Genomic DNA, 23,476 nt, shown 5'->3' with positions numbered 1-23,476 from the left:
AATATAAATCAACTAATCAATGATGATACATTATTATAATCAAGATACTCAGCAGTATAGTAGTAGTTGCAACATTAGTGATGTACACATTAATGCATCAATAATTATTTACAGTAATTAGATTTTCAACGCATCACTTTTGCTTGGAACAGAGTATTTTTACATTGTTGTACTGCAACTTTTCCTTTGTGTGCATTTTCCTGATTATACCTACATACTTTCCAGTGTGGTACTTGTACTTTTACTTTAAGTTTAGGATCTGGATACTTCCTGCGCCGCTGGCTAATCCCTAACCAAACCTAGGTGACCAAATGAAAACCAATCAATAGCTAAGCTCTTCTTCAGACCGCGGCGGGACCTGCACAGCAGGAATCTCACGGAGAGGAAATCCTTTCCCTTCCTGCTCCTGCGAGACAAAGAGGGGGGAGTGCTGGACACCCAGAGCAGGACTCCGGGGGGAGGAGGTCCGTGTACGAGGCCGGATTGCGCCACTCGGAAAATGGAGTCAATGAATCGATGGCACTGAGGTATTAATCGAGTGGGGGGGTTAACTAGTGTGTAGGAGGAAACTCCCACTGGAGGCGTTTCTTCTCTCTCACTATATCCACAGCAAACCGCCAATGAGCTGCACTTTTCCCACGTTTTCTGTCCGGAGTAACGTCACCGACACCGCCGGCATCTTAACGGTGTACCCCCCCCAGCGGAGATGTGTTTCGGCAGGAGAAACGCGAGCGAGTCATTTCAGAAACATTAACAACCAGGCGGCGCGTCTGGTCCAGAGGTTAGTCTGGTTCACCGGGTCTGTTAGATTCACGTTAACGTTAGCTAGCAGCGTTTGATTTACGCCAACTCTCGGATACGACAGCGACCTGTGGATAACTCGTACAGGTACGGCTCCGTTTCACCCATAAATTCAAGTTTTATACAAATGCGGGATGTTATAAGTTTGCTGCATCACTTTTCTGGGTCTTTTCTCCCCCCGAGTAGACTTCGTCGAAGCTGTTTGTGTGAGACGGTTCAGATTGTTGTCTGAGTTTTCCAGCAACTATTCAGATCCTGAGGGAAAAACTAGCTAAAGTAACTTTAGCATAGAGCTAAAGGAAAAGTAGACATCTTCATTGCAAGTATCGTTAAAAGTCCAGAGATTAACCTGTTTCCGTTATTTATTTGAGTTGAAGTAAAACTGCACTATAGAAATACTCCGTTACAAGTAAAAGTCCTGCATTGAAAGCTTAGTTTAGGTAAAAGTACAAAAGTATTATTAGAAAAATGTACTTAAAGTGTGAAAATTAAAGGTACACAATGCAGAAAATGTCTTGCATTGTGTGTATTTTATATTTGCACTCACCTACTTTGTGCTGCAACTGCTGCACAACAAATAAATCAATGCAGTTGTGTTTAGTCTCAGTGGAGGACGATGGCAGATGTGAGTGTTAAACCTGCTGCTGTATGTTGTATTGTCAGATTGTGGTGCATTCTTACCGTTTCATTGTTGTAGTTGGACCCTGTGGAGCTCACTTCCACTAGTTTGTACAGTTTGGCAGATTTATCTGAAACAAGGCATCAAAATTTATGAGATGATCATATGTTTAGAAGGAAAACCTGAATATCCAAAGTAACTAGTTGCCAGTGGTGGAAGAAATACCTTGTTATTATTATTATTATTATTAAAATGTGTGTAAAGTATCAGAAATAAAGGTACATAATGCAGAACATGTTAAACCTACTCTTATATATTATACTATTAGTTTATTATGCACTTAGACTAACTACAACATTAACCAGCTGCTTAATGCATCAGTAGTAATAATGTAATATGTCACTTAAATATATTTCTGATAGTACTTCTGTACTTTTGAGTGTTGGACTTTTACTTGTGATGGGGTATTTGTAGAGTGTAGTATTGCTACTTTTACTTAAGTAAATGATCAGAATACTTCGTCCATCACTGTAAATACCTTTCCCTAACAGCTCCATGGTGTAGTTCAGGCTCCCAGCAGCAGCGTGGTTAATGAGAGTTTTGTGGTCACGGTCACAGTGATTTAATAGTAATCGATCTCCGCAAGGCTGTTAAATCAAAATATGTGTGATGCATGAAGAAGCTGACTCACTTCTGCCACTCCCAGCAGGGGATCCATCCTCCACATCTCCTGTTTTATTCTTATATCACTTTCTGCCATTTGCATTATCTGTTGAAATGCTCAGCTGCACTCAGACCAGCCCAGTTTCTTCTGCGTCCAGATCTGCGTCTCTTCCTGTTTGGCACTCGCTGCATGTTGTTTTCCAGCTCAGATGGATGTGTGGCAGCAGGAGTTGGTGTGTTAGTATGACAAGTATTCAGAGCTGCCAGCCTGCTGCAGAATCTGGTGTGTAGGTGAGGCCTTCAGCACGGGAAGGTTAACGAAGAGGGTGGGGGGAAGTGACAGACGCTGGTTATTAAAGGCTGAGGGATAGATGGAGTGTGTGAGAGAGGATTGAAGGACGTGCAGGAAGACAGAAATAATAACCTATGAATTACTTTACCGTTCAGATCCGTGCAGACGGTGACCCCATTTACGCTTCATGTGTCGGGCAGGTTGGATAGCTGTCTGATCTCAAATCTGTTTTTCTTCATGTGACCTCAGCGTCCACTGAAGCTTCCTCACATGTTCAGACAAAACAATGAGTCGATTAATTAAGAAACCAATCGGCAGATGAATTGATTATGAAAATAATCCGTAGTTTCAGGCCCAGACCGAGACGTGTGGTGAACAGGACATTTTACAGTGAATGATGGACGGCTTGTTGTTAGTATCTTCTCTGTAGTAATATTTGATACACAACAACACTGTTATGTATATTGGTTCAGGATGTTGTGTGAGTCTCTTCACTGTCTCTACTGTGTTTGCTGAATGTGTTTGTATGAGGGAGGGAGTCCTTCAGAGGAGCTGCTGACGCTCTCATGTTTAGCAGCCTGACTAATGCTCACTAAAAGTCTAATTCATCTAAGTGTTTACTCCATATGTATAAATTATGTCTTCGTAAAGCTGGCACGCTCGGCTCGTCATCCTCAGGGACGCCGCCCTCCACCACATGCACACGCTCTGCTCACTGTGTGCAGCAGGAGGCTGAAGGACAGACTCGGTAATGAGACGTCTCGGCAGAACTCGTCCTCTGTCAGAGCTGCAGAGTTCAAGCTGAGGGTTCAGCCATGGCAGCCAACCAGTGTTCATCTTGTTTATGAGGCTCATTAGATGATGAGCGTCCCTCTGCATCTACTGTCCTCTACCACTCCTTCAAAGTTCAGGTTGTTTCCCAGCTGGAGTTAACGTCCTCTCTCGAGCCAGACTGATAAACTGACTGATGCCCGTTTGTTTTCTGCTGGAAAGTTGACGATTCTCCCAGTTACAAACAACGGAGGAAGCCACGATGTCGCGATAGCTCATATATATAAGAAAGACTGCAACTAATGGTTATTTTCATTTTTCATTCATGTATAGATCATTTTTCTGATGAAGCGATTAACTGCTCTTTAAAATGCTTATTTTGAACTGGTCGTCTGTGGATTTTCTGTCGGGAGAACAAATATTTATTTATTTATCAACTAGCTGGAAAACAGTAAAAATGTCTTTTTAGAGGTGAATTTGAATGCAGCACTCATCAAAATGTTTTTTACTACACGCCACATGTTGTTAGACATGTAGATAATGTTAAGTCTGCGTCCAGGTTGTGAGGAGTTGTTGCTGCTCCTCTGTGTTTTTCTATTGTTGTAAACTGAATATCGAACGAGACGTTTGAAGACGTCACCTTGGACAAATCTTTCATGATTTTCAAGTGCAGCCTGAGGAATAAAAACACCTTTACTGATACGTTGTTATTGCATTTGGACTCTCAGCCTCAGAAATCTGTTCACCAGAGGAGGAGGAGGAGGAGGAGGAGCGTTTCACACCTTCACGGTGACGCATGCAACAAATGGTGTTGGTGTTTGTTTTAGGCTACGTGCATGTCTCTGTGTCTCTGTGTGTGTGTGTGTGTGATTTACTGCTGCACTGTTTTGTTTGACACTTGACAGATATTTAGTGGTCACAGGTGAGCTGAAGGGGGGCGGGGGGAGACCACGTCTTCACCAGCAGCCTGGCAGGAAACAGTGTGGAGGAGCGGGGTGTGATGTTGTTGTGAAAGGACCCTGCTGGTGCTTTTGTGGGTTTTAGTAGGAACTGTTTTCCAGCAGCCATTGGTGTCCATTCATTCCATTACAGTGTGACGTTGCAGAGACCCAAATGCTGTTTGAGAACAGATTTTTGCCTTTTGACACTGATGTGAAAACTCTCCTTCTGCTGCGTTCAAGGACACTCAAATACTTCAAAGTCAGTGAAATTCTAGTTTTTAATTTTTACATCTTCTAAGCGTTTTGAGGATATAGCTGTCACCATCTTGGTCGACCAAAACAAGACTTTTTATTTTCTGACATCGGAAGAGGAAATTGTTGGGGACTATTTTCAGTGGCGGAATAATCCACATTTAATGCTCTAGTGAGTATTAGATAGATAACATTCATTGTTGGTTTGGGTCTGCACATGTTGACTCTAAGGAAAATAAATGTTAATTGATAATAAAGCTAATCAGTAGATGAATGAGATGAATGGAAACGTTTGGCAATCAGTGAACTGACGGTAAACTTTGGGAAATGGCCGTCAGTGATGTAAAGTAAACACAGTTTGCAGTAAATAGCCTGAACCCGTCTTTCTTGTGGATCTGATGGTATCGTCTCTCTGCTGTCTCTGCAGTGTGTTCACAGTCTGGACGTCGCAGTAAGTTGATGCGTGAGGACACAATGTCTTCCCCCCGCTGCTTCCTGCTGCTGCTGCTGCCCTGCGTCCTGCTGGTTCTGCTGGTCCAGTTTCCTCAGGCTCAGTCCAGACCGGCCACAGAGGACACAGACACAGGTAAGATGCTTCACAGATGAGGATGTCGCAAGTCTTTCGTCTGTCCAAAATCTAAATGAAGTTTTTATGCCTCCGAGTGGACAGTTATGTTTTCAGGTTGTCCGTCCGTCTCTTCTGTCATAAATATATAAACACCTTTTGGTTTTGGACCGTCTGTCAGATGAAACTAAACATCTGAAGACGTCTCATTGGATCATTTATGTACAAAAAGACTGAACAGCAAAGTGCAGCCAGATCTTTATTTGTTCAAACTTCAGAGTTACACAAAAGCATCTTTGAGTGAGTATAAATGTATATTGTTCCAGTTGTTTGACAAACTCACAGAATCACCTTTAATTTACGACAGGTGAATAAATTCACCAGTGACGGATGGAAGGCTGCAACCAGAGGAAGTAGATCTATGTGATCTGTATAAAGACTGTTTAGGTTAAAACATTTCTATTGGCTGATATAGATTATTACCAGACTTTGAAAATAGATTTCAGTATCAGCCTCAAACGTCCAGTGTTAGTTGGCTTTAGTTTCAGCCTCTCTAACTGGTGCTGCTGGTGTGTTTCAGCCTCTCTAACTGGTGCTGCTGGTGTTTCAGCCTCTCTAACTGGTGCTGCTGGTGGTGCTGCTGGTGTTTCAGCCCCTCTAACTGGTGCTGCTGGTGGTGCTGCTGGTGTTTCAGCCTCTCTAACTGGTGCTGCTGGTGTTTCAGCCTCTCTAACTGGTGCTGCTGGTGTGTTTCAGCCTCTCTAACTGGTGCTGCTGGTGTGTTTCAACCTCTCTAACTGGTGCTGCTGGTGTGTTTCAGCCTCTCTAACTGGTGCTGCTGGTGTTTCAGCCTTTCTAACTGGTGCTGCTGGTGTGTTTCAGCCTCTCTAACTGGTGCTGCTGGTGGTGCTGATGGTGTTTCAGCCTCTCTAACTGGTGCTGCTGGTGTGTTTCAGCCTCTCTAACTGGTGTTGCTGGTGTGTTTCAGCCTTTTAACTGGTGCTGCTGGTGTGTTTCAGCCTTTCTAACTGGTCAGCTGTGGTCGTGGGGTTTTAGACTCTCTAACTGGTGCTGCTGGTGTGTTTCAACCTCTCTAACTGGTGCTGCTGGTGTGTTTCAACCTCTCTCACTGGTGCTGCTGCCGTGTTTCAGCCTCTCTCACTGGTGCTGCTGGCGTGTTTCAGCCTCTCTCACTGGTGTGAGTGTGTTTGGGGCCTTCCCTCCTCTCTTTTGTCTGAGGGCTCTTTCATGTCTGCTCCCAGCTGTGGTCGTGGGGTTTTAGACTCTCTAACTGGTGCTGCTGGTGTGTTTCAGCCTTTCTAACTGGTCAGCTGTGGTCGTGGGGTTTTAGACTCTCTAACTGGTGCTGCTGGTGTGTTTCAGCCTTTCTAACTGGTCAGCTGTGGTCGCGGGGTTTTAGACTCTCTAACTGGTGCTGCTGGTGTGTTTCAGCCTTTCTAACTGGTCAGCTGTGGTCGCGGGGTTTTAGACTCTCTATTATATAAAAGGCTATAAAACTTTCCAATGAGCGAATTTCTTTAATAGGAAAGTGACTTTTTCAAGGTTTGGCTGTTTTTGGCTCGGAGGCATCTGAAACTGCTTAAAGTGATTTTTCCTGGTGTAACCGAGGCTTGGCTCTCACCGTGCTGGTTATGGTCTGTATATCCTGTCCAGACGCAGTAACAGATGCACTCAGTCTGGTGTGTTACGGCCGCTCAGACCCTCCCAGACAGAAACACTTTCTGCCAGCCTTTGTGCTTGTGTGCACATGCATGTATATACCTTCAGAGTGTGTGTTTGTCTTTTTTTTTTGTTCCAACCATCTGGACTCCAGCTGAGTGCGAGTCTATGTGATACTGTTGTTTTTGAGCCCATAAATTCTTGTTTTTCTCTCAGTCAAGAACACATCAAATTTAGCCTCTCTGCTGCAGACTCCCTTCATAAACAAAGCCTGCTTTCAATTTCCCACCTCACTCTGTTGTTTTCTCTCAGATGAAGGTTTTAGTCTTTAGAAATCAAACCACTTCCCTCCTTAACACTCTGTGCTTTCTGAGGCCGAGGAGAAACCCAGTTAAATGTAAAATATTCCAGTAAGTGGCATGAACTCTGCTCAGTTCTTGTAAAAAGCATCTCTGAAGCCCGGCCCTGTCTAACCAGGTCTTTTTATAAACTGTTTGATGTGTGTAACAGAAGCTGCACGTTTGCTATAATCTATGTTTTCAGCCCCACAACACAAGGTTTCACAGGGATTCCCAGCTTCACACGTGACTCAGCGGGGTGGTTTTGTATTGAGAGCTTCTCCTCTTCACCTTCACCGTGACTTAATTTGTTTTCTGACTTTTTTTTTTTTTTTTGGGAGAGCGGGGGGGGGGTATTTTTATAAGACTAATTGTAAAAAGGAATCACACACGTTACATATTATGCCGTTAGTGTTGGGCAATAAAACTTAACAGAACAGTCCTGTCTCTATTAGAGCTTTATTGTTCTCAGCCGATCACTAATAGGAGCAACATGTCAGAACCTTGGTGGAGATACGAGATGATCTCAACTAACTTCCACTTTCACCAGAAGAAACAAGACTAAGAGTCTGCAGCCGCGCTAGCATGCTGATGTTTAGCAGGTATAATGTTCACTATGTTAGCTTAGCATGTTAGCATGACAACATTGGCTAATTAGTACTAAACGCAAAGTACAGCCGAGGCTGATGGGAATGTCATCTGCTTACTGTAATATGTTTGTTATGAAGTGGAGTAATTCATCTTGATTTCTTATTATTTGGCCCTAAAACATTATCGTTCAGCCACAGAGCGGCTTTCATTTGACTGGCTGGAATATTCACCATTTATTGGCCACAGGGATGAAACATAGTAATAACAGAGTAATTGATTGGTCGAATGACAGAAAATGATCAAAGATTCTCTGTTTCGAGCTTCGAGTGTGAGGATTTGCTGCTTTTCTCTGTTTCATGTTATTGTAATCTTAAATATGTGTGTTCTGGTCTGACATTCTTTATGCTTTTAGTCATTAATGATGAAACAAGTCAAAGAGACTTCAAAGGAAATATTGTCAACATGGGAGGGTGTTGTTCAGCCCCCCCTCCCCTCACAGATTTTGGTACCGCAGGGATGCGTGTGTTGTTTGCATGCTGTTAATAGCCGGGCCGACAGGGAGGAGGTCTCTGAAGTTTCGGAAGTGCTGAGCTGTGGCGACGGCTCCTGTCTGCCCCGGTTGTTGAGTAGGACGGCTTAAAGCCTCTTTCACAGCGACCCTTGTCACTGATCCGGGGTCACAGGTCAGAGGTTAATCCACAAACTGGTTTCATTGTCTGTTGGAGGGAACATCTGAGGCTCCCAGTAAGAAGCCTTAAAATCAGCTGTGTTTTCTGAACAGCTTTTAAACATCTAACTTCTTTTGTAGCTGACGCAGTGAAATCCTCTGAAGACGAAGAAGACGATGAGTCATCCTCAGAGGAAAATAAACTGTCCAACGAACTGTCAACAAGCAACGAAAAGCTCCAGTGTAAGCCCGAACTTTGGTTCTGTCTTTCTGTTCCTGTCTTTTGTGTTAAATTGATTGTGGTCGTGACGTTTGCCTCGTCGTGTCTCCCCGTTAGTGCTGGCGCCGCAGTGGGTGATGCCAGAGAAGATGGAGAAGCAGCTCCACGCCGTTCCTGCCAGTAGGACGGTGAAGTTTCGATGCCAAGCGACTGGAAACCCGGTTCCCTCCCTGCGCTGGTACAAGAACGGGAAAGTGTTCAGGAAGGACCAAAGAATCGGAGGGTTCAAGGTGTGTTTCAGATCGAGAAGACGACAGAGCTTCAACCAGCTGATTTAATGAGTTTTATTTAATACTTATATCTTCCGTCTTTCAGATCAGAGACCACATGTGGACTCTAATAATGGAGTCAGTGGTTCCATCTGATAAAGGCAACTACACCTGTGTGGTGGAGAATGAATACGGGAGTCTCAAACACACCTACCTGCTGGACGTAGTTGGTAAGAAAACCTGTTTATCTGTTTCCAGGTCCTTCTCAGAAAGATCTCCGTCCACACTGAAACACCTCAACAACAGGAAGAAGAAGGCTAAACCTCTTCTCCTCTTCTTCCTCTGTAATTTTGCAACAACAAGTCTGTTCATCACAGCCGACGTTGGAAAGTTTTTTGGCCCCGATCTGAGTCCTTTGATTACATTTACATTTTTTATAGCAGCATATTTGCAGCGTTGATTATATTTGTATCTGGCATATTGAAATAACAAGTGAGGCTTGCCGACTTTGATTTTTAATCCAAACACCTGGTCCTGGTTCTAAACTATCATGTTTATAAACCATTGACACGGTATGAAAGTGGGAGAATGCAACACGTCCTGATGGTGACGCGATCAGCTGGAGAGGAGACGTCTCACTCTGTTGGAACTACAGAAACAGTGGCTGTGATTGTACAGTGGTGTTACAGAGTGGAGCATCTTCCCTCACAAGAGATCTTTGGCCGAGTACAGACACACAAACTGACAACAGAGTTCACGTTCGACCGCTGGAGACGTCTGTCATCTTACCCTCTGAACGTGACGTTCAGTGACCGGCTGAACTCGCGTAAAGGAGAGCAGCGCTGCAACACCGGCAGAGTTCAGTAAAGAAATGATCGGATTCTGGTCTGCTTTATATACTGATCTATTAGAATACGCTCAGATCGGCCTTGATCCATCTCTAGGTTTCAGAATCAGACGGAGAGAAAAATATGTTTTATCTTACTGGTGGTAAATGAATGCGTTGCTGGCCACCTCCTTATAGTTTTTAAACTCTCTGTTCCAGAGCGTTCTCCTCACAGACCGATCCTGCAGGCGGGCCTGCCGGCCAACCAAACTGCAGTTGTCGGTGGTGACGTGGAGTTTGTGTGTCGAGTGTTCAGCGACCCGCAGCCTCACATCCAGTGGCTCAAACACATCACCGTCAACGGCAGCAGAGAGGCACCAGACGGACACCCGTACGTCCTCGTTCTCAAGGTGTGTGTGCACAAGTCACCAGCTGTTCAAACGTAGCCTCGTTATAAACCACGAGTGTTTACTAAGTAGTTTTACAGATTTACATCACTGACGGGAACATACTCTTTAAATGTGACACTAATGGAAGCACAGCGAGCTACAGTATTTTAAACTGTGTGACGACGTGTAAGAGCTCTACTGTGAGTCACTGACATAAAAGTGATTGTATTTGTTATAACCTTCACTAGCGGCGGTTCAGCCTTTATATTGCATGACGCTGGCTTCATATCTCTCTGACAGAGCAGAGAAAAACCACATCTGTGAGGTTTTGTGGACTCATGATGAAAGACACTCAGCCTCAGTGGTTTGTTGTGTCTGGCACGCAGCCAGCTGCCCTGCACGTATTATTCTGTTCCTCCAATCACAAGAAGAAGAATGACTCAGTCCCACATACACCGTCCTGCTGGATTCATCCGCCGCTGGAAATAGTCCCCAACAAATGCACTATTTCCCGCTGTTAGTTTGATTAAAAACTCCAGCGAGCAGCTGTTTGAGGGAATGACTGAGCCTTTTTAAACATGAAACTATATATTTATGAGGTGTTTTTAAAGATTCACGTCTTCAGTAGGAACCAATGGGCTGCGAGCTGCGAGCCACAGACAGGAAGTGAGACAGTAGACGGACACATAGTTGGTTTTTGTATTTTCATGGGATTTGTTGACAATTACAGCCTTATCCTTTAAATGAACACGTCTCTCTTTGTTCCAGACTGCAGGTCTGAACACAACAGATAAAGAAATGGAGGTGTTGAGTCTGCGGAACGTGACTCTGAATGATGCTGGAGAGTACACCTGCCTGGCAGGAAACTCTATCGGAGTGTCGCATCATTCTGCGTGGCTCACTGTAGTCGACGGTACGTTACCATATTCACAAACCGCAGTTCATCCTGCCACGAGTGGTCCGCAGCTGCTGATGTTTGTTCTCTCCCCCCAGACCTGCCCCCCTCCCCGCTGCCCTCGCAGACATACTTGGAGATCTTCATCTATTGCCTCGGGTTTTTCATCATCATCATCCTCACAGCCACCGCCGTCATCTGCAGACTCTGCTGTGCCCCGAAGAAGAGCGACTTCAGCAGCCAGTTAGCCGTCCAGAAATTAGCCAAGAGCATCCCTCTGAGGAGACAGGTAACGCGTGCGTCCCTCTGCCTCACATTCATTCAGATTCACAGCTCTTCTTTGCTGTTGATTAAGGTCACCGCTCCTGTCCTCCCTCTGCAGGTGTCAGTCGAGTCCTCGTCCTCCCTCCAGTCAGGGATGTGTTTGATGCGTCAGTCTCGTCTCTCCAGTGCAGCCACCACCATCCTGGCCGGAGTGTCTGAGTACGAACTTCCCTATGATCCAGTCTGGGAGCTGTCTCGCGACAGGTACGACAACCTGTCTCGCTGCTTTTCACTCGCTGCCCGTCAGGTTCAACATTTAAATATAAAGCTTTCTGATCTGCAGTCCCGTTTCTTTTACACTTGATGGGAAATTGATTCTTGTTTATTTCACTTGTCATTTCCTGCAGTCTTTTGACTCACTGTGACCCGACCTGTTGTTACCTTGTGTTACCTCATGACGAATTATATCGGTCTGCCAAGTGGCTCTGAAAGCGCTGCCATCGTCAGAAACCCCCAGAACTTTCTAACACCTTTAACACCTACGTATGGTGTCTGTTTCGATAAGTGAAACATGTCGAATAGAGAAAGAGGAAATGATCTCATGTTGCAAATCACAGCTCGTAGATTTGAACCCCTGGATCATATTTGAGTCTCACCGGTAGCTGAGACAACAGTCCCCCACCGCCGCAGCCTCTAACGCAGGCCTCTTGTCAGTCTGACGCCCACTTTGTAATTTCTCTGTTTCAAGGACAAAAGTATCTCATTTCCTGCCTCCCAAAAGGGGTCGACATGGGCAGCGTATTTGTACAGGAAAAGGGTCTTCATGTGTGATGGATTACAGCTGCAGTCCAGTCGTCCTTCTGTGTGACGGCTTTCTCGTTGTTTCCTGCCTCCTTCTATTCGCTCTTTTCTGACTCTGACCTTTACTATGCAGTTGAAGCAAAGTCTTTCACCGGCTCACACTGACCCGCTGTGTGTGTTCTCCTCAAGGCTGACTCTGGGGAAGCCTCTGGGAGAAGGCTGTTTCGGTCAGGTGGTTCTGGCCGAGGCTGTCGGGATCGACAAAAACAAACCCACTCGCCTCTCGAAGGTGGCTGTGAAGATGCTGAAAGGTGAGAGCTGCAGTCTGAACTTAATACTATAAAACTATGATATGATCGTACTCTTTTTATTGAGTTTCCAGTAGTTTATGAATCTGTGAGTGTCTTCATCAAGTTGTTTTCTCTTGTGACTGGTTATTGATTATTGCTAGTGTGATAATAATTAAAGAGATCAGGAAGATTTGATCCACCTTTTAGGTTACTCAACTTTTTAAACCTTCTCTGTTCCATATAAAACATTCACCAGAGAAAACGTTCTTCCCTCTTCTCTTGTTGTTGCGTGCAGCGGACGCCACAGAGAAGGACCTGTCCGACTTGATCTCTGAGATGGAAATGATGAAGATGATTGGCAAACACAAGAACATCATCAACCTGCTGGGAGCCTGCACTCAGGACGGTGAGTGTGTGGACGATGTGTGATGATTCGGTGGCGATGTGTTTGGTTCGTACGTTAAAGACGTCCGTCTCCATCAGGCCCTCTGTACGTGGTGGTGGAGTACGCCTCACAGGGGAACCTGAGGGAGTACCTCCGCGCTCGTCGGCCGGTCGGGTTGGAGTACTGGAGCGGCTCCAGGCAGCCGTCTTTGGGCAGTTTGGAGATCAGGGAGCTGGTGTCTGCTGCCTACCAGGTGGCCAGAGGAATGGCATACCTCGCTTCAAAGAAGGTCAGTTTCTGCAGCCACAGACACTGAGAGCAGCCTCCTCCTCTAAGACTGGTCTTGGTAGTCCTTTATTTCTCTGCTGGTTGGTCTCTGGTATGAACCCGGGGTGTCTCCTCTCTGCTGTGCAGTGTATTCACAGAGACCTGGCGGCCCGGAACGTGCTGGTCACAGAAGATAACGTGATGAAGATCGCTGACTTCGGTCTGGCCCGAGATATCCACCACATCGACTACTACAAGAAGACCACGAACGTGAGTCGGATGGACTTTAATAGACTGAATATCAAAGTTGGGATGATTTAAGAGACTGACACGGTAATGCTCCTGCAGGGTCGTCTGCCTGTGAAGTGGATGGCACCAGAAGCTTTATTTGACCGCATCTATACGCACCAAAGTGATGTGTGAGTGAACTTGACACGCTTGTGATTGATGTTTTGTCCCTCTACATGTGATCTTGTGTGAACTGTTGTTTTTATTTCAGGCACCTCGTTACATAAATGTTGGGACTGTACGGCCTCATGTCTGAATATTAAGCAGCAGTACAGTTTTATTCATTATCAGTTAATCTGCTGATTATTTTCCCAATTAATTGATTTGTTTTATCTATAAAATGTCAAATCAACAGTCCCAAACCTAAAGATATTCAGTTTACTGTGATATAAAACAGAGGAAAGCACCAAATCCTGGAACAAGCAAATATTTGGCATTTTAGTTTGAAAATGGACTCAAACGATTAATCAAAAATATATCATTTAATTATCATCTGGTGTACAAAGAAAAATGACAAAACACTTTGACATTTTGGGAAATACTTCTTTGTATTAGCATTCTTGCTGAGTTCCATGAGAAGATTGACTCTCATGTCCGGATGTTAAATCTGCAGCTTGAGCCAGCAGCCGGTTAGCTTAGCTTAGCTTAAAACACGGTCGTCACACGGGGGGAAGGTACATGTTCTGTGTCTGAAGCCTTTTCTAATGTTTCCTGTGTGCTGCTGCTGCTGCAGGTGGTCGTTTGGAGTCTTGCTGTGGGAAATCTTCACCCTGGGGGGGTCTCCTTACCCCGGAGTCCCCGTGGAGGAGCTCTTCAAGCTGCTAAAGGAGGGACATCGCATGGAAAAACCCTCCGCATGCACTCAGGAGCTGTGAGTGCACCCAGACATAACGCCCCACCCCCCGTCCTCAGCATGGAAACAGCTTTTAATTGATAACAGTCATCAGTGACGCTCTCTAAAGATAGTCCGAGTAAATCTGTTTAGGCTCCAAATTACTTTACTTTCTACACTGTTGCAGTGGTACTTTTACTTAAGTAAAGGATCTGAGTACTTCTTCCACCACTGAGGTGTTTTCAAGGCGAAAAGAACATGAAATATATATTGAAATATTTTATGGATTACACAAAATAAGCTGAATATAAAATCCATCAGTGATGCAGGTAGAGAACAAGGAATAAAGAACATTTACATGACCAACACATGTGGTGATGTTGTTCCATCAGGTACCTGATGATGAGAGACTGCTGGCACGCCGTCCCGTCCCGCAGGCCGACTTTCCAACAGCTGGTCGAAGATTTAGACCGCACACTCTCCTTCATGGCCAACCAGGTAAAGTGTTGTCCGTCGAGACGTTCGTCCAGTAAAATAGACACAGATATATTAATTATCCGTCAACTTTGTTTTCACATAGACGCACCAGGCTCATCTGATCATCTGTTCAGACTTATTTCAACATTTCATTCCATAGAAATAAACAGGCGTTCAGGGACAATGGGAAATTACATTTTCTTCAACTGAAAGTTGAGTTCACTTGCACATAAACCAACCTAAAGGGTTCTTTCACTGCTTTCACGTGAACCCTTTCAGTCGTTACATATCAACTGACACTTCAGCTGCTTTCATCTCTTACAGTACATCTTAAATTTCCACTGCCGCTGCCGACACTTGAAGTGGCAGTTCCACGTCTAACCCTCTGGTTCTGTCTCTTCAGGAGTACCTGGACCTGGCCGTTCCTCTGGTCCAGTATTCTCCGGTCGGCTCCTCTGCCTCGGCTCATTCCTGTAACTCCACATAGGCGTCCCGGGACCTTTTCCCTTCCTGGATCACCTTCATCCCGTTTCCTCTGCTGCGCGGGGCGGCGGCAGTCCCAGAAGAGGCCCGACGGAGGAGCTCAGGCGAGCTGCTTCACCGTCGTCTATCAGCGGCAGCGGCAGCCTGATGTGAAGAACAGCTGGACTGAGCTGGACTCCCCAGCAAGGCCTCAGGAAGCAGCTCACACACCACCTCATCCATGAAGGGTGTAAAGACTGAGTTCCCCCTCTGATGGAAGACTGAGAGCTGGGTTTGCTTCCTGTGCTGCCTGTCGCATCAGTGCTTCAGTCATGTTAATGATGTTCTCAGTGTGAATATTGTAAATAATAGTTTGTGTTATATGGAAGACCAAACTGGATATATAAGAGAAATATGAAATGAAAGAAGAAATGGAGAAAGAGATACTAAAACAAATAACTGAATGAATAAAATATACCACAAAATGTAAACATAAATCTATAAATGTGTAAAAATATATTTCATATTAATTTTTTCCACCAGCAGCCTCCCGAATCCCTCTGGAAATAATTTATTACTCATTTATAGATTTACTTCTCAACTTTCTTTGTGCATTTTGAATTCATTAATTTATTTTCCACCGAAAATGTTTGTATTTCTCAGTCAGGTTTGGTCCTCCGCAGAAATGTCACGTTGCCAAAGATGATGACGTCTGCCAGTGTTACAGCTCAACATTGCACTTATCCTCCAGCTGATGACAGCCTGCCTTTTTACACGCAATGCTTCTAGTTGAATGTGTGAAACAACCGATTAACAGTATTAAAATCCTTTTGAATTTTTACTCTGGGGAAGATGTTGTTGTGATTAAATAAACAAAATGTGATATTTGACAAAAGTAATTATGAGAGTTCGTCCACGTCCAGAGTACGTTCACACCTCCACACAGCTGACCAATCCCTGCGCAAAGTGGCCGTGATGATCAGATTCTCGACCATTTGATGCCTGGTTTGTTGTTTGTCAACTGAAAAGATGGCAGAGAAGAAGAGGTGTTTGCTGTTTTCTTGTTTTGACAAAGATCTGGAAACACTCGCGTGGAGCCCCCCCCCCCCCCATAGCTTTCCTACGTTGGATTTGGGGGGGGCTGCACTTCTCTCTCAAGCTCTTGAACGCACCGTGAACAAGCGAGTAGAGCACTATGGATGTCTTGAAGGAGAGACAGTCTGTAAATGATGCTCCGTTATCATCATATTCAAGCGAGCTCCTCTTCCCTTGGGTCCCAGTGCCTCCAGCAGGAAGCAGCCACTTGTTGAATATGTTGCACAAAAAGAGATGAATTGTGGGAGGAGAGGCTTGTTCAGGACCTCTGCACCATCCATCACACACCTCTGGCTGGGAGTCTGGTTTCCTCTGCGGAGCCTGAAGCAGCGTTTCCTTCCCACAGAGAGGAAACGGAGAGGAAACGTCGAGTTACATAAAACAGGAGGCTCCATACATCATGCACTTCTTTCTGTCTGTGACATTTAATTCCCTCTGTAGCTCCTGGCTGACATTACAAATCCATTACTGGTGTGCAGTGTCTTTTGTTACCGCCTCATGCTGGGTTGAATCAGTGTGAACAGCCTCTGGCCCCCTCGTCCCTCTCCTTCCTGCTCTCCACAGTGAAACCATCCATTCTCCCCTCAGACGTCTCTTGGCTTCCCTGAAAGTCTGAATCATTTCCAGAGAAAGCTTCTCGTTGTCTTCAGAAAAGACGCTCCTGCAGGTCTTCAACAAACGTCTCTCTTCTGCAGAGATTTTGTACAAATGTTGTATGAAGCTACACGGAGACACAATCCCAGAGAAGACGACGTCTCAAAATCAACACTTTGGGGAATTCACTCATTCACTGAGAAGATTGACACCACTCTGATGTACAATCGTGAAGCTACAGCCAGTAACAGCTTAGCTTAGCATAAAGCTAGCCTGGCACCTTTAAAGCTCACTGATTAAGAAGTTACATCTCGTTTGTTTCATCTGTACAAAAACCAACAATATAAAAAAACAACAATGTGGATTTATGAGGTGGTTATGTGCTGGACCAGTCGAGGTCGGCCACATGATGGTGACATGGATCACTTAAGAGTATTTCCCAAAATATGGAAGTGTCTGTCTGTCTGTTGGTCAATCAGTCTGTCCGTCTGTATGTCTGTCTGTCAGTCCGTCTACCTGTCTGTCTGTCAGTCCGTCTGTTGGTCAATCAGTCTGTATGTCTGTCTGTCAGTCCGTCTACCTGTCTGTCTGTCAGTCCGTCCGTCTGTCGGTCAGTCAGTCTGTCTGTCTGTCAGTCTGCCTGTCTGTCCATCTGTCTGTCTGTCCGTCTGTCTATCTGTCTGTCAGTCTGTCTGTCGGCCTGTCAGTCTGTCTGTCAGTCTGTCTGTCTGTTGGTCAGTCTGTCTGTCGGTCTGCCTGCCTGTCGGTCTGCCTGCCTGTCTGTTGGTCAGTCTGTCTGTCAGTCTGTCTGTCGACCTATCTGTTGGTCAGTCTGTCTGTCGGTCTGTCGGCCTGTCTGTTGGTCTGTCGGCCTGTCTGTTGGTCTGTCTGTCTGTCTGCCTGCCTGTCTGTTGGTCAGTCTGTCTGTCTGTCAGTCTGTCTGTCGGCCTGTCTGTTGGTCAGTCAGTCTGTCTGTTGGTCAGTCTGTCTGTCGGCCTGTCTGTTGGTCGGTCTGTCTGTCTGTTGGTCAGTCTGTCTGTCTGTCTGTCGGCCTGTCTGTTGGTCAGTCTGTCTGTCCGTCCGTCAGTCTGTCTGTCGGCCTGTCTGTTGGTCGGTCCTCCTCTTCGGTCCAGACTGAAACATCTCAACACCTTCTGGATGTCCTGTGATTGTGATGAACTTAGTGATCTCTGACTTTTCATCTAGCGCCACCATCAGGTCGACATTTGAATTTGTCCAACTTTCATTTCTTTATATGAATTACTGACAATCCCATCAGCCTCAGCTGTGCTAGTGCTGTTTAGCAAATGTTAGCATGTTAACATGTTGAGCTAAGATGGTGAACATGCTAAACACCTACCAAACATCAGCATGTTAGCATGTTGGTGTTAGCATTTAGCTTCACAGAGCCTCAGGTATGACTTTAACTTTTATTTTGTGGGTTGCACTCTTCCTCCTACGAAGCTCTTTGTAACTTTCTGTCCCAAACGTGCTGCAGGAATAAAGTTTGCTTCCTTGCTGTGTTGCAGATTCAGATGAGCCGACACAGTGAACACACAGAGCTGCGTGTTTTCTTAGAGCTGCTGTTTAACAGCTCTAATTCCTGGAAATGAGGGCCGTTAACAGCCGTCTGCTCTGCTGTCAGCGGTGACACCTCAGCGGACACTCCGAGCTCCCACAGCTCCCTGCTGAGGAGGTGAACACACCTCCAGAGTGAAGGGGGGGAGGCCTGCTGTTTCTCACCCTGCCTGATGGAAGTTAATGGACCATAACACTGAGGCGAGAAGCCATTATAGGTCGGACAGATGGCCGAGTGAGAGCCATCGTGGTGTCACTGAACACCTCCAGCACCGAGCCAACAAGCCTGGACAAACACAGGAGTTGATGAGCTCTCAGAGAGGAGGCCACTGAATGTCTGTTCATGCTGCCTGAGATCATTCTAACAATCTGTCTCTCATTCAAGTGACTTAGAGCTTAGGTTTATGATATAATATATATACATAATGATATTTTCTTTTCCTGCGATCTCTGTCTGGGACATTTGATAAAATCCGAGAGTACTGCCATCGTGTGGCCTGTCAGGATCGAGAGAGCCCAGTTTTTCACTTTCCATGACTCAGTAAATGGAAAACTGCTGTTGTGCTTCTACAACAAACAGGGTTTTATAACCACTATTATTACAGGGAGGAAATTAGAGCGGAGCTGTGATGCTGAAGGTCTGTTTATCATTTGTGCTGCAGGTTAAGAAGCTCAACAGTTTTGGGAAACTAGAAAAAAAAGAGGCTATTTTCAGATGCATTCACGCCACCTGGTGGTTCTTCTACAAACAACACAAATACAGTTGAGCATGAAACTTCATTCTTGACCTGATAGTGGAGTAAAAAGCACAATACTTCCCTCTGAATTGTAGTTAAGTTCAGTACAAGTACAAGTAAGTGTACTTAGTTACATTCCAGCACAGCAGAAATCCTCCCTCACAGCTGACAGGATTTACTGTCATAAATATCGACGGTATTTTAGGGAGTTTGGCAGTAAATTCTTTTACTGAGCTGTTTTTAGGCCCCAGTCTGGTGCTTTGGTTTCATCTTGCTTGTCTCTGTGCTGGTATCAGACTGAATATTGCTTCTTAAAATACACTCAATATCAGTAATGTGCACCAGATTTAATTTTTATTTAAGTTCATTCAGCGTTCTTGTAGCATTTATTGTTCAGTAGAGATTGTTTCAGACCAAAGTATGTAAAGCAGTTTAAAAGATCTCCACCTGCTACATGTTAATGCATCAATATTAATAATATATCATATTCTAATATAAAACCTTGAAAGGGGCTCTTCTGCATAATTAGTACTTTTACTTTTGCATACGTTTAGCTGATAATACATCTGTGCTTTTACTTAAGTACACTTCTAAATGCTGATGAAGACCATAAAATCAGGTTGAAAGCTCCAGAGAAAGCTAGTAAATGGACCTTGAGTTAGGATTTTGAAGATAATAACCTCTTAAATCATCTTTTAAAATCAAAATAAAGCCCATTAATTGATTTGTTTTGTTGACTCATTTTTGTTAATGTCCCTTTGTCTTCTTTCATCATCTTAAATATTAATTAATATTAAAATAAATAATAACTACAGGTTTTGATCAGTGACAAATCATCAAGTACAGCGCAGTCATCATCAAGAAAATCACACGGGCCAAAATCGATCGTATAACATCATTTATTTCTCACACGACCACGGTAACCTCCCATTAAACACATCTTTAACTAATAAAGTGATCTCAGACCAGCAGAACGGCCCCTAACAGGAGTCACAAAGAGCTCCACGACCAGCATGAACGCGTCTTCGGACCCCCGCAGCCTCTTTTCCTCTCACACTACATTAAATAGAACCGCCTCATAAATTAACTTGTTTAAGAAAATAAATATCAATCATAATCACTGTAATAGGCCTCTTTTCAAATGTCTGTAACGCAGTTTGCTCAGTGAAGCTTGTCGGTGACATCAGGTCGTCATCTGAGCAAATCCCCCCAAATATTCATAATATTAATAAGAACTTGTAATAGTAATTGTTATAAGCTCTTGGCTGCAAAATGTAAAAGCTGCATGTTTGTATCAGTGTGCATATGTGGAAACAATATTTTGCGTGTGTGTTGTCTAGTTCTCAGCATTAACCCCTCCCTCCATGTCGTCCACAGATCTCTTCCTGGCGAACAGGTGGGTGGGGTCTCGGCCTCTGAAGCCGGGCTGGATGTTGAACACCGGCATGTTTCTCCAGCTGGAGGGGTTGTTGTAAGCGGCGGAGCTGGAGCCGGTGGAGCAGGGTTTGTTCTGGACGAGCTGGAGGAAGGTCTCCATGTCGGGGCCTAACCGGGCCATGAGGCCGGCCCTCACCGCCGCCACCGTCTGCTCGTCGCAGGCCTGCAGGCTCTGCAGCAGAGTGCTGTAGTATCTGGATGTTTCAGCAGTGTCGGGAACAAAAGGAGCAGGCAACACTTTAGTCCACACGTTCAGCATTTATAAGCAGCGAACAAACGTTTAATTAATGCTTTATAAACACACTATAATGTAGCTGTATGCGACTATCAACTGAACAAATGCTCCGACTCTGTTTGGTCTTTTAACTTCCTGTCTACACAGGAAGTGGGAAAGTGTTGTGGAGTTTGACATCTGCTGCTTGTGACCATCTTTATCGGCTCATCTTACTCTTATAATCGTCATGGTGACTGGTCAGGTTTGTGTTTTATTATAACAATATGATATCACAACACAAGTTGTTTACTTTCGCTGTTACACGCAGTCACGTGGTCTTATTATTGTGTAACAAGCTGACTAATTCAAAATGAAATTATCAACAGAATATATTACATAATAGGGTGAAACGTTGAAAATGTGTTGCTGCAACACAGTAAACTAGTTACAGTAGTTCACTCTGTAGGTAACTTTGTGCCAAAGACACTCTGTGTTTAATCTGCTGTCAGGTCACATGACGCCCTCGTAAATGTGGACTTCCCCCGTTTCCCAGGAAATGTTGGCTGTGTGAACCAATCAGGGCCGAGACTTTCTACTTGCATTTCCTGTGACCATACGTTATGAGAGAAAACAGGAAACACATTTAATAAAATGGACTAATGTGTTATATTTGTCACCAATTAAAACATCTCCTATGAAAACATATTTTATATTATTACACCTGAGATGATCAGTCATTATGTGTTGTGTCCACAGGAGGAGTTGTAGTTGTTGACGTATATATTAATAAACACACGCGCTTACAACTACATGATAGTGTTAGAAGGTGTGAGATCAGAGCCGACCTGTTGGGGAAGTGAGTGGGCACCTGCACCACCTCTCCGATGGCATCAGGGTTGGTTCGAGCCACCGTGCAGATGTCGAGGCTGGTGTAACACTCCTCTTGTACCTTTAAAAAGACAGAAACTGTGAGACGGAGCAGCAGAGAGGAGCGCTGTCGTCTTCGTGTCCGAGTCGCTCTCTTCACAAACCTCTGCGATCATCCTCTGGAAGATGTTGCAGCGGCGGATGGTTTGGAAAACTTTGGCTGTGATTCCCTGAGAGATGCAGTGCAGACTTTTCTTGACAAAAGTTTTACCCTGTAGAAGAACACGCACAGGTGAGACAGACAGGCAGGCAGGCAGGCAGACAGGTAGAGGCACAGATGGATGAGCGACAGACAGACCTCTGTGTTGAAGGTAGCAGCTGTGTGGAGGAAGAGTTCACAGATTTCATGCATCCCGTCGGTGTCGCATGTCGAGTTTTCCAGACAGGAGAAGAATCCGCAGCCGACCGCCACGGCGCCGCTCAAACATCTGGCCACATCAGCTGCACACAGTACACACCGACACATACACACGTGAGTACTGCCTCCGACAGGGCCAAACATGTGAGCACACGAGTCCAGGAATAGTTTCAACTGTGAGTGCAAACTATCAACACAAAAACTCTGTAGAGGAAGTACATGTTCCACACACGCTGCAGAAAAACCTTTCAAAGACTGTGGTTTTATTCATTATTCACATGATCCTCTACTGAAGTAAAAGTACTTATACCACTCTGTAAAATACTCACATACAAGTAAATGAAAATGTTACTTAAGTAAAAGTATGTAAGTGTAATCAGGAAAATGTACTTAAAAGTAAAAGTACTCAAAGCAGTAAAATGTCGCCTGTGACTACTATTATATATTATATCATTAGATTATTATTACCCATCATTAATGTAACAGCAGGATATCTTGTGTGCAAAATGTTCATTTGTAAAGTAACTAGTAACTAAAGCTGTAGTGGAGTAGAAGTACAAAGTGGCATGAAAAGAAAGTACAAGTACCTCAAATGTGTACTTAAGTACAGTACTTGAGTAAATGTACTTTGTAACATTCCACCACCCGCAAGAAGAAACAACAAGAAACAAGTTTCACTGCACAAACAAAACAATAAATCAGAACCGTGACTCACTCGGGCTGTTGGAGGAGAATCTGGCCCGGCGGGGAGCAGCCTCCTCCGGCAGCAGCTCGAAGCAGGCGGCGGAGCTGAGGAGGAGGAGCAGGAGCAGAGAGGAGCCGGGCAGCATGTTGTCTCACGGTGACGAGGGTGGCGGTTGTTCTGGTTCAGGGTCTCAGTGTTCCTGCCGGCGCTGCTGGTCCTGACACACCGCGCACAGCTGGTATTTCTATCAGGTCCGCTCGGGACTGACCAATCAGAGCGCGCCGGTCCCGCGGGGGGGTGGGGGGGGGGGGTTAATGGTTTATTCAGGGGTGTAATTAACTCACTCAGCTAATTGGATATTTCCACACACACCACAAGACACGACGGAGTTTCCGAGCAGGAGTGAACTCACGGCATAATTTTAGACTTTGAGTCTGACTTTGCATCTTTTTCAGCTCCACACAAAGTCTTCTGCTAATAGTCTGCAATCACATCATCGTAGAAAACGAGAACAGCCTGTTTATTTTGGGCAGAATCAACACAACTAATCATCGACGTTATCTGTTCTTTATATCAGGCTACAAGGAATGACTTTAACAACTGAAGAAAAGCGAGAAAACACCAGAAAATACAGATCAGTCACTCAAATGTGTCCACAAAGTTTTGATGTGACGCTAAAGACGATAACCTTCATTTTGAACGAGTCAGACAGTGATAAGTTGGCCGGTTGTTATTTGTAATAATGTCTAACTTTCTAAAAATAGCAGGACAAGTGGGAAACAGGATGCGTCAGTTTCTGATTCCAGTCACGTCTGTTGTTCCTGTGAAGCGGCTCAGTCGAGCAGAAGAAGCTGATGAGTGACTGAACACAGCAGGACGGTCTGAGCGACTCACATCCTTTACTGGAGTAACAGTACCAATACACCTGGTCAAAATACTCTACTACAAGTATCAGTTGTAAAAGTACACACCTATTATCAGCAACTTTATATATAAAGTGATTAGC

The 23,476-nt window shown here is 44.8% G+C and overlaps 2 protein-coding genes across 2 annotated transcripts; one reads left to right on the top strand and one right to left on the bottom strand.

Annotated features, from left to right (window-relative positions):
- The first annotated feature begins 4,798 nt into the window (after positions 1-4,798).
- On the top strand, positions 4,799-14,888 carry fgfr1b (fibroblast growth factor receptor 1b). Its single transcript, XM_070924218.1, has 16 exons — positions 4,799-4,925; positions 8,322-8,423; positions 8,518-8,690; positions 8,776-8,899; positions 9,715-9,905; positions 10,653-10,797; positions 10,878-11,068; positions 11,162-11,307; positions 12,034-12,155; positions 12,430-12,540; positions 12,618-12,808; positions 12,934-13,056; positions 13,135-13,205; positions 13,808-13,945; positions 14,299-14,404; positions 14,787-14,888. Exons 1-16 carry the CDS (start codon positions 4,799-4,801, stop codon positions 14,868-14,870), a joined length of 2,145 nt encoding a protein of 714 aa, XP_070780319.1. The 3' UTR covers positions 14,871-14,888.
- Positions 14,889-19,730: 4,842 nt separating this feature from the next.
- On the bottom strand, positions 19,731-22,615 carry stc1l (stanniocalcin 1, like). Its single transcript, XM_070924793.1, has 5 exons — positions 22,501-22,615; positions 21,726-21,868; positions 21,532-21,639; positions 21,346-21,449; positions 19,731-20,480 (listed from the first exon to the last, which is right to left on the bottom strand). The coding sequence occupies exons 1-5, from the start codon at positions 22,613-22,615 to the stop codon at positions 20,186-20,188; spliced, it is 765 nt and encodes a 254-aa protein (XP_070780894.1). The 3' UTR covers positions 19,731-20,185.
- Between the last annotated feature and the right edge of the window lie 861 nt (positions 22,616-23,476).

The sequence above is a fragment of the Enoplosus armatus genome, chromosome 18, assembly GCF_043641665.1.
Source record: "Enoplosus armatus isolate fEnoArm2 chromosome 18, fEnoArm2.hap1, whole genome shotgun sequence".
NCBI classification, from domain to species: Eukaryota; Metazoa; Chordata; class Actinopteri; order Centrarchiformes; family Enoplosidae; genus Enoplosus; species Enoplosus armatus.
Note: the sequence above shows the minus strand (reverse complement) of the source record. Positions and strands in the feature narration are given on the sequence as shown.